This window comes from Neofelis nebulosa, chromosome 2 (genome assembly GCF_028018385.1).
Source record: "Neofelis nebulosa isolate mNeoNeb1 chromosome 2, mNeoNeb1.pri, whole genome shotgun sequence".
NCBI lineage: Eukaryota > Metazoa > Chordata > Mammalia > Carnivora > Felidae > Neofelis > Neofelis nebulosa.
In genome coordinates, this window is record NC_080783.1 from 206481312 (window position 1) to 206492491 (window position 11180).

An 11180-nucleotide genomic window follows, 5' to 3' on the forward strand; every position below is an offset into this window, starting at 1 on the left:
TGCTGCTTACGTGCAGTTACTGGTATATCTCACACATCCTCTTTTCCAATTTTATGTGAGCCTACTAAGTAAGGATCTGGTGAGTTTCTACTCATTGTTGACACTGAATTTCAAGTGGTTAAGGGACCAGTAAGTAAATTGCTTTTGTCTGTCTGATGAACTTTATGAGCATGGGTCACACAGAGCGGATCATCTCAGTGCTCTGTTTGTTCTGGATTTTTATTCTAGAGCAATGGAGGGACGAAGCGGCAGAAGATAACCCATCAGAATTACATAGCCTATCAAAAGCAAGTCATTCGGCGCAGTATGCGACATAGAAAAGTCCGTGGTGAGAAAGCACTTCTCGTTTCTGCTAATCAGACACTAAAAGAATTGAAAATTCAGGTGAGGAAAATACAAGGTTGGTTTAGAAGGGACCTTCCTGCGTTCCTGCTTTGCCCTGTGTTTATGTATGTCTCTGTTTTCTTTCAGGGTCGATCCTCCTGGTATTAATCCATTGACAGGGAGGTTTCTTTTGATTTCAGAATAACGCCTGAATTAATTGAATAATTGAATAATATATTCAATAAATTGAATAATACATTTCAATAAATTGAAATAACTCTTTTAAAAAGTTTTCAAAATAGCCGAGGTTTGAAAAAAAAAAAAAAAAACAAGTTTTCAAAATAGCCGAGATCTGGTGCACCTGGCTCGCTCAGTTGGTGGAACATGGTAACTCTTGATCTCGGGCCATGAGTTCAAGCCCCCGTGTTGGGCATAGAGATTACTTAAAAATAAGTTAAAATTTTTAAGAAGCCACACAAAATACCCAAGAATCTTTCTTTCTGTGAAGGTGAAAGTGGTTTGGATTCTGAAACCGTGGGCAAGTTCTGAGTAGCTTATGGGAAACACTGAGAGCCCTGTAATGTGCTGAACGCGGAGGTTGTTCAGGGGTAATTGTTCCCTCACTTTACTGTGCTGTATGTTTTCCTTTGACCACTTAATAAGTATTTGAGCCAGTTACCAGGATCTGCTGTGAAACTTAAGGGGAAATAAAAGGCAGCTACTGCATCGTTCATTCACTTGGGTGAGCCTGGAACTTTTTTACCACAATATTTTTGGTGTCAGATAAGTCTACTTGATAGAATTTTAAAGTTACCTCTCTTTATAGAGTGATGTCTTCCAAATGGGTTTTTAAAGATTTGTTTTAGATTGTTTTCCTCTCCGTCTCACTCCCTCGTGCCCCCCTCCCAAAAGCAAGCATTGTTGAGTGAATGCAGTGTAGGCATTTTGAAAATCCTAGATGATTTTGTTATTTCTTCGTATCAATACTAAAATACTGTAAATGAGTGGTATGTCCCAATATCTAGGCAAGAGGCTCTGATAAGTTCAAGATGCCCGTGAAAAAAAAGAAAAAAAAGAAATCTGGCCCCTAATCGGTTTCAGACACTGATATATATCCAGAAAGTCGACCAAATTTCCCTCTTTGCTGCTTTCATGTGGCATAGTTTACTGGTTCTGCATTTTTTCTTGCTGCTGATATTTATCATTATAATTGAGGCAAAAATACAGGCTTCCTTTGAGGGTGTTATATGTTCCAGATTGTCCTGGGAACAGTATTTCCCTTAGTTGAACCCATGGCTCTGAAAATAAACGTGTTGGCATAATATCTTTACTCTGTTATTGTACCTTTTACATCTGAGAAAGCCTGTTTCTGTCACCGGCTTTTTGCCTGTCAGTGGTAAACCTCGAACATTCAAAACCTTTAAATTACAAAAAGAGCCCCTGTGGATAAAGACATTTAAAAAGCCTGTGCTGCTTTTATTATGGACTACCATTTTTGAAGAACAAATCAAAAGTCAGCAGAAATAACCTCTGTTTAGGAACATGTTACCTGCACGGAGGAGCTGTTAGAAGCCAGCAGCGGTTCAGATGAAACCCCCAACGTGCTCTTCTCCGGTGGGTCCTTTGCAGTGTCCTTCCTCCCCCACCCGGGCTTTGAAGCCGCCGTGATCCAGAGTCAAAGGAAAGGGCAGTGAAATGTAATTTCCCCTTGCTGCTCAGTGGTGGTAGCTTTGAAAGCCTCCACTAGATGTGACCTTTTGCCTGGCAGCCTGGCCAGCACTGGGGTTTGTGGTGGGCACGAGTGTGGCCCTCAGTTAGTGGTGGTGGGTGTTTTGTTTTGTTTTTAAAGTATGTAATGCCTCTTTTACGTTTGATGGAGCCTTTCCTCATGGAGAGAGTACATTTCCAAGTTAATAGGATGGCATCATTTGTAAAATTGTAAATGTTTTATTCTAGACATCCGCATTTAGTGTTGCTTAAAACCTTAAGAAGTTTGTCTTGCCTGATGATTAATTCAGCCACCTCTGATACTGTAAAGTAAATGGAATTACAGTCGGTTCATCTCCCTTTGCAGAAGATGTTTGGTGTTCGATTGTATCATTTCATTTTCCCGCAGACACGTTTTGAGCAGTCGCGCTGCCTGCCTTAGTAAGGAGGAAACGGTGGTGCCGAGGATGGATGGCTGCCAGGTGAAGCCATCGCCCCTGCGTTTCCTTTAGGCCACACACCCTTGCGTCGTAGCAAGTAGCGCAGGGTGGCTTCCCCTTAGGACAGGGTTTGTTCCCCTTAGGACAGCATATGGTTGTTCCTCGTATGCTCCATAGATTAGGGATGCTGCACCTATGTAATATATGTTATATTTTAATGTTTATTAATTTTTGAGAGCACAAATAGGGAAGGGGCAGAGAGAGAGATGGAGACACAGAATCCAAAGCAGGCTCCGGGCTCTGAGCTGTCAGCACAGAGCCTGACGCAGGGCTCAAACTCAAGAGCTGCGAGATCATGACCTGAGCTGAGACGCCTGAGCCACCGAGCTACCCAGGCATCCTGCACCTATATACTATTAAATTATACTCAGGCATTTTTACGGCTTGTGCATTATTGTGCCAAAGGCCTCCGTGCCCTTGATTGGCTTATTCCCTTCTTCTGAAGTAGAGTGTGCTCTTTTCACTAGCAAACACTTGCTCATCTTTCATGGCACCTCTCCTACAAGCCTGCCTTGGCCTCCAGCTGTAGAACCGACTCTTCTTGTCCTCCATGCTCCCCAGATCTGACATGTACCTTCTGCCACCAGCCCCGCCATGTTCTGCCCTCACTCTCTGAACTTCTCCCATGTGGGGTTCCTCACTCAATGTTTGTTATTTCCCGCACTGAACGAAGCATTTGACTCATGGTGGCTTCTTAATAAAAGCTTCATTCGTTGTTAAGCGTCCTTGGCCATGTGCTCAATACATAAAGTCCTGAGCATCCACCCCTCAGTGAGGGTGCTCGTGTCTGGATGTGTTTGCTTTGTCCAACCTCACGGGGCTGGTGCAAAGACGCTCAGTATTCTGGAATACCAGCAGGCATTCCTACAGTCGAGCAGCTGTAATGTTGCCCACATTAAGTTCGTAATGGACACCTCCATTGTAACTCTGCTTTCTTCCTCCCGATTCCTCTTTGGTAACCTGGTTACCTCTGCCTGATTGCTGGGCTGGCTTCGGTAGAAGTGACCTATTAGTACTTCTTACAAGAAATAGGCTTATTGATTTAAAGGCAGTTGATTGATGATGTCAGTGCATGTTAGCCACAGAACCATCTGTGTTGTCTTTTTTTTGTTTATTTTGAGGGAGAGAGAGGGAGACAGAAAGAAGCCCAAGCAGGCTCCACGTTGGCAATGCAGAGCCCGACACGGGGCTCAAACTGACCAACCATGAGACCGTGACCTGAGCCTAAGTCAAGAGTTGGATGCTTAACCGACTGAGCCACTCAGGCACCCCACAGCCACCTGTTTCTCAGAAGCTTGTGTCCTTTTGAGAAGTCCAGTTAAGATTCAGGCCTAACATGGAGGAGGCCTGTGTTGTTATCCTTGTTCCTAATTTTCTGTATGCCATAATTAAAATCACTTTTCTAGTCACAGTTTTCTTGTCTTGGAAAGCTCTTGGGCCCTATTATACACACGATTGTCTCAGGGCTTCTTCATCTTTCCAGATTCAGAGAGTAGAGTAGCGTGCATATAAAGGTTAGGGTGGTTTTCCCTTACCATCGTTGATATTGGTAATAAACATACATATAATAAAACATTCACTTGAGTATGTAAGTAAGCTACGAAGCATAATAAAATGAATACTCTTGAATGCACCCTCCAAGTTACAAATCAGAACATATCATTGAAGGTGCCCATGTGCTCCTGTCCAAGGCCAAAACTTCTTACCTGCCCACTGGTAATTACTACCCAGAAATGATAAAAAAAGAAGACATTTTTGTGAATTTGAAAAAATGTTTAAGTATTATGCATAGTAGTCTTTCTGAATTTATTTAATGTTTTAATTTTTTTTTTTTTTTTTAATTTTAGAGCGAAAGTTGGGGATGCACACAGGGCATGGGGGGAGAATCCCAAGCAGGCTCCACGCTCTGCACAGAGCCTGATGTGGGGCTTCATCTCACAACCCTGGTTATCATGACCTGAGCTGAAATCAAGACTCAGACATTCAACCAACTGAGCCATCCAGGGGCCTCTGAATGTACTTAATTTTTTAATAATTGGCTAGAATTATGAAGGGGTCCTTTCCCTTAAGAAATTCATATTTTGGTTCCTAGAGGCAAGACTATCTAAGAATATACAGCAGTCCCAAGGGTGAATTATGTAGTCCAGGCTTGCTAAAGAAATTAGGACAGAAGGAAGAATCCAGATGGCCTGCTGGTTAATTTAAAGATGGTCTTAGGAAAGAATTTTGACTGTTAAAAGGACGTGTGACCTGGGCATGAGGAGAGTGACTGTCACGTCCTGGCTGAGGCCTTAAAACCAGAGGAGCTACCAGCCTGGTCCACCTGCTCCTTTGATTTCCCCACGCCCCCTCTCTCGGGGAGGCGGCAATGCGCAGAACAAAAGCGTCCGTGGGTATAATTGTTCTCTACCAGGCTTCCTAAGGATGTTCTCAGATAGGCTAGGACTCTAGTCTTCGTAGGAGTGGAGCCCGTGGGCTGATTGCAAGGAGTAATATCTTTTGTACTCTGAGAACTTTTGTTTGTTTGTTTGTTTGTTTGTTTGTTTGTTTAAAGTATCCATGTATTCATTTATTCCAGTAGGGTGTAAGTCTCAGTATTATTTGCCTCATACACGCTTTCTTTTATATTGGCACAGATCATGCACGCGTTTTCAGTTGCTCCTTTTGACCAGAATCTGTCAATTGATGGAAAGATTTTAAGTGATGACTGTGCCACCCTCGGCACCCTTGGCGTCATTCCCGAATCTGTGATTTTGTTAAAGGTAGGTAATGGCTCCTTACGTAAGGAATCCTAGAAAACTTTGATGACCTGTCCCCACAAGCGACAGTGGTTAAGATCGCCTCTGGTCCTCGGGAGGCTGTGCCAGTAAGCGACTGGCCTCCAGACGCTCCCACTCTGGCTCAGCTGCACAAGACTGAGTGGAGATCAGAACATCGCTGGTTCTTGTGGGGTTTTCATCATTTTTGTTAAAAATAATATAGATTTAAGCCTCCACCCAGACTTCTGGATCAGCAGAATTACTTAACCATACTTGTATTAAACCATCCCCTCATTTCCTCTTGGTTCAAAAGTACCAGCCACTCAAGCAGGGAAGCAAATGTAACACATGAGGCTCGGCCACAATGGTCTAAATGCTTCTGGTTGACTTGGGATTTTTGTCCAGGGCATGGAAATTGGCTTCAGGTACAGTAGATAGGAGAGGTGGAAAGTGTTTTGCAAAGGCAGGGTCCTGAAGAGTCCTTGAACTGCCTCATTAGCCCAGTTCTGTCCTTACCCTCCTCTAAGGGGTGGGTTTTGTCCTTTCCCTTTGCCTCTTTGGTTTCTTAGTGGCCAGAATCATCCCCACTGTGGCAAACAACCACTGCGTCACCCGGTAGAGTATTTGTATTTGCTCACTATTTTGAACTGTGAGATACATGCTTGTATCTGGAGCCTCAGTCCTGGTGAGATACAGTTGGGCCCTGGAAATGAAGGAGCAGGCCTATAATACCCACTGCTCCACGCACTCTTACCGCCTGCCCATTCCCTGTTTCCTTTTTGCTTTTCTTTCAACTGTAGGTTCTGTGGAATTATTCTGAAAGCCTAGAATTGCCGAGCCCTAAGGACCCTAGGTCTAAAACCCTTGAAATGGCCCATCTTATCAGAGGACTTGTACCTTGGACGATCAGCTAGAGTCTATGCTAGCCATCAGCCTCAGGGCTGGCTTCTGTCCTGAAAGGGGAATGGGTGATTTCTTCCTGCTGCCGAGGAGGAACAAAAATGTCTTTCTCAGCTAACTTATTTTTTCGAGGACCAGTCTGACCTGGTTTCCACCAGCTCCCTGTCACCATCACCACTGGCATCCTAACTCACATTCATTCATTTTGTGCTTAGTAACCGCAGGGGAATAGATTTCCACATCAGAAGGTGTTTTTAAGAGCAGTTAACCAGTGTCACATATAACGTATGGTTTGGGAGTGATGAGTGTAGACCCATCGTCGGAGGCGGGGACATCCTTTGTTAGTCCTGGACATGGCCGCCTCTCTACCGGACAGCGCTTGTATCTGTGTCCTGTAGCAAAACACTGGTCGACACGTGGACCCGCCTTCCCTGTGGTGAGGATCTGCCCTGGTTTTCACTTGTCTTCGTTGGTTTTTCTAGGCCGATGAACCGATTGCAGATTATGCTGCAATGGATGATGTCATGCAAGGTAAAGACACATTTGTTTTAGGAATTTAAGTTGCTAGAAGGAGAGGTAATTACACCTGGTGAAGTTTCCATCTACACTGCTTTTACTTTTCACTTTGAAAAAGTTTTACGTGTTGTTAGGGTGGAATCTTACGTTCTTTCTCCTGGAAGATCATAGAGAAGGGCGTGTGCAAAAATTGGGCAAATGGAAAGCTGAGAACAGAGTAGTAATGATTTAGCTGAGCTGAGGAAACTGAAACACGGGTAAGCCTGGCAATAGAAAAGGTCAACCAGAAGCAAAGTTAATTCTGATTGTAGAGCCTCAGACAGATGCACAGGAGACCCCAGGCACTTCGACAGTGGGAGTGAGGTCAGAGCCTGAGAAGAGGAAACTGTGTAAGAAGCAGTAAGACAGCGCAAGCCCCTCCTCTGGAGCCTTCCCCGCCGGGACGTCACGTGAGCAACGAGGATGTGTTTCTCAGCTCTTTGAAGGCGAGAATGAGGCTGTTACATAGCAGACAGGGAGAACACCCCTGTCTTTGTTCAGATGCTGGCAGCTGCCTCTGCCTCCCACACAGGAGCGATGAGCTAAATCGCACTCGGGGGACACTGGCCAATTCAAAAAATCACCTACAGATAGGTATTTTTTTTAAGTGCTTCATCTCCCAGTAACCCTTCAGTGAGGCCCACCAGTGTCCACTGACCAGTCCTCATACTTCACTAGGGATAAATGGGCACCTCCAGACCAGACAGTGGAAGAGTGAGGGTCTGGAACGAAACGGTGTCCATGAAGAGCCTCAAGAAAGGAAGCTAAATGAAGCAGTCCATGCAGGAAGCAGAAGAAAGCTCAAAAATTAACTATAAACAATACAGAGAGACCATATAGCTAGGGACTATATAAGAGAAACGTTGAGAGGACAGAAAGGGTTTCATGAAAATATAGAATGATCGTACCAAGGATCCGATGCAGTAAGTGAAATTCTAGGGACTCGTGAATCTAAAAGCATCCAGAGATACGGGAGGAAAACAAATCCCCTTCATAGAATAAAGAGTCATAAAGACCAGTGGATGGAGCTGTGCCCACAGGATTCTGAGGAAAAGTGAGTTCTGATCCAGAATTCCACAACTAGACAGAATTTGTTCTTCCCTCGCATTTGAGGCCCCCAAATATTTCTCTCTCAAATATCGCTTGCCAATACACTGTGGACGGGTGTGCTCTTCGTAAACAAGAGTGCAAGTCAAGAACGAAGTCGGTGGTGGAACCAAAATCTAGGGATCCAACAGAGGAAGACAGCCCTAGAAGACGGGAAACCCCAGAAGAGAAGCCCTGCGGTCAGCGGCGAGCACCCCCCAGTCCAGATCGGAGCAGGGAACACAGCTCCGGCAGAGCGTGTCCACGGGGAAGAGTGGAAGTGATGGAGGGCTGTCTTGGGGTTTACAGGTCTTCCAGCGTCTGTATGCAGCAATTACCACCCCCAGAAAGGTAAAGTCATACCAGGCAGGAAGTATGACCAAGGTGCACTGAGGGATTCAACCGTGAGCACTTGTTACTGGAGTGAAAGGTGATGTAAACGCTGGACACTGACTGGCTTCACAACAAAAAATACCACTGTCAGGAGGGGACATGGGTTAGGGGGCAGGTGGTAGACCAGCTAAATCTTTAGTGTTCATTGAGGAAGTTGTTAGATATTATTTATCTAATGTTACGAAATAATAATACAGTTGACCTTGAACAACATGGGTCTGAACTGCCAGGTCCACTCCCACACGGGCATTTTTAAACAAGTGTATGTGCAGCACCATAAATGTATTTTCTCTGCTTTATGATTTTCTTAATGTTTTCTCTCTAGCTTACTTGATTGTAAGAATGCAGTATATAATGCACATAACATACAAAATATGTGTCGAGTGACTGTTTTGGGTGAAGCTATCAAGAGAAAGCCGTTAGTAGTTAAGTTTTGGGGAGAGTGCAGAGCTCTGTGTAGATTTTCAGTCATGCTGTGGGTCAGTGCCCCTAACCACTAGTTGTTTAAGGGTCAACCGAATCAGCCTATCATCTGGAAATAGAGACCAGGAGAAAAGGCTACATGAGTCTGAAGTGGTTGCTTCTCGAGTGTGGGAATGGAGGGAAGGTGAGGGAGACACAGCATCTCTCCAAGGGCATCTGTCCCACGGTTTTCTCCAGGCCCCCCCTGGAGTCCTGCAAAACTTGGCTCTAGCTGCAGCCATTGTTCTGTATTTGACTTGTGTGTTGCTTTGACAAAAGTAAAAACAAAGAGAAAGATCATCATCTGATTATTCTCACCCAAAATTTCAAAGGTAATCATTATGGGTGAGTAAAGTAATTAAAAGTTATTTATAAACTTTTTTTTTGTCTTTAGGCATTGCAATAATTTAGGCATCCTTGTCTGTCACGACCGTGTTTTCATTTTGGAATTCTTTTTTCTCTCTTTCTTTTTTTCTAGTGTGTATGCCAGAAGAAGGGTTTAAAGGTAAGTTACATTTGTCATGTTTTGTTCATGAACGTCAGAGTCCTACTGTAATTTTCTCTTAAAGCGAAGGCTGTAATTTGATTTTAAAATTTAATCCAATATAGTCTCATGACTGAAATTAATTTTAGTTAAATGCATTTTTTATTCGGGCTTCTTCATTATCTTTTTCAGCACTCAGGCCTCAGCTACGGCCTGTGTGTTCAAAGTCTGTAGTGCCAGATGTCCATTTTGCTTTCTCTTTCTCATTTGGAGGGGCGGGTGGGTGGGGAGGTTGGGGTAACGGTTAGCTGACGGCATTTATATTTACCTTTCCCCGTTCCTCCTCTCAGTCCCACCTTGGAGCAAAACATTTCGTGTGTGACTGATGAGAATTAGAGGGAAGGAATTTGCTGAATTCTATCCAGTTCAGTGAAAAGGTTTCATTCATCCATTTAGAATTCAGGCATTTCTTGGATTACGACTTTGGATGGAGACACAGCGGTGTCTTGTCACATCATGGCCACTGTTAGTTTTGTATATACCGATAGTATTTATTAATTCATCAAATACAGATCTTTGATATTTACAGATTGAGCCTTTGCCCTTCTGATTCCTTTTGGCCTACTCCAGAGGTCCGTGGCAGCTTGTGATTTTTTTTTTTTTTTTTTTTTTTTTGCCTCGGAGTGAGTTTAATCAAACACCAGGGGTCCTTTGCTGAAACAAATAAGTGAGCAAAGCTACTGGCCTTAGTAAAGCCTTTCTGTCAATGCAGCTTTGTTGTCTACACGTTACTACACAAAGAAGTGGTCAAAACAAAACAAAGCAAAAAATGTCTTTATGAGAAATGGCCATCAAATGAAAGCATCAATAAAATGTGATTAACTTGTGCGAAGAAACCGCGTAGGAAACACATGGCTTTCAACTGAAACGTGGTTTAGCGGAAAGCCTGGAGTCTGCTGCTCCGTTCTTACCCTTCACCATCCAGGGGCTGCTGTGCTCACTCATTAAATTGGATATTCCCTGGTGATGATGCGTTCTTGGCAAATGGAATACCTGAACTCTTCATTTTCAGTTCACAGCTCTACCTCCACATGTGTTTCTTTTCCCAGGTACTGGTCTACTTGGACATTAATCTTTTGGACACTTGCTGACTTCTGAGAAATGACCAGAAGGGAAGAGAGACGTTTGACATATGTTAGGGCATTAACGAAAAGATGGATTTAAGAACTAAACCATTCTGTGACTCTTCCAAAAGGCAGAAAACTATTCTGAAGTGACTGTCCCAAATGCCTTATGTCAAATAAAGCAGATTGCACTGACGGACATCAGACTTGAAGGAAATGTTTCAAATTTTATATTTAAGAGAGGGTGGCGGGCGGGCGGGGCAAGTAAAGACGGAACCGGTTTAGTAGCAGTAACAGTAAATCATGTTTACATATGAGATTGATAGTCACGGGAGGGAATAAAGTTCTGTTATATTTCCCTGCTCGCACTTCATACCAGATGCATTGGTCCATAAAGGATTTGTATCACAGTAGATGGGACAACATTCTGCTCTGAACTAAAAAGTAATTCTTTAGAGACATAACCTGCTTACCAATACCTGTCTTTGATTCATATTTTACTTTGAATAAAGCATGAAAGTGAAGAAACTTGCCTTAATTGTGGAAAAGTGTCTTCAGATTATCCTCCTCTGTGTCGGCTCCCACACTACCCGCTGCCCCCTGGTCTCTCTTAGTGTCGGGTCAAGGAGGAGGCACCTCCGTGTCTCCTGCAGTGAGCGAGGGATCGGGTCTCAGTTTTGGCTTCAGTGCCCTGGCTTTCGTGCACACAGAAAGGATGGCAAATGTTTGTTACCTGTGATAGCACCTTCCTCCAATCTTGCCGTCGTTCAGAATTTGGGAAATCAAGTACATCTTGCACTTTAGAAAACTCTGACCACACCCTATCAGAAGAGTAAAGTACCATTTGGATAACGCAAGGTTTTTATAGAAATGTGTTCTTTCCGTT

General features: G+C 43.8%; 1 protein-coding gene across 7 annotated transcripts in view; it reads left to right on the forward strand.

Moving 5' to 3' along the window:
• USP48 (ubiquitin specific peptidase 48) overlaps nucleotides 1–10827 on the forward strand; it is a 115626-nt gene extending 104799 nt beyond the window's left edge. For all 7 annotated transcript variants that reach the window (XM_058718739.1, XM_058718735.1, XM_058718734.1 and 4 more), the window contains 5 exons: nucleotides 229–384; nucleotides 5168–5293; nucleotides 6673–6721; nucleotides 9165–9191; nucleotides 10280–10827. In XM_058718739.1, coding sequence (XP_058574722.1) covers nucleotides 229–384; nucleotides 5168–5293; nucleotides 6673–6721; nucleotides 9165–9191; nucleotides 10280–10302 — 381 coding nt within the window. In that variant the 3' untranslated portion in view covers nucleotides 10303–10827. The remainder of the gene's footprint in view (nucleotides 1–228; nucleotides 385–5167; nucleotides 5294–6672; nucleotides 6722–9164; nucleotides 9192–10279) is intronic.
• Nucleotides 10828–11180: the final 353 nt, after the last annotated feature.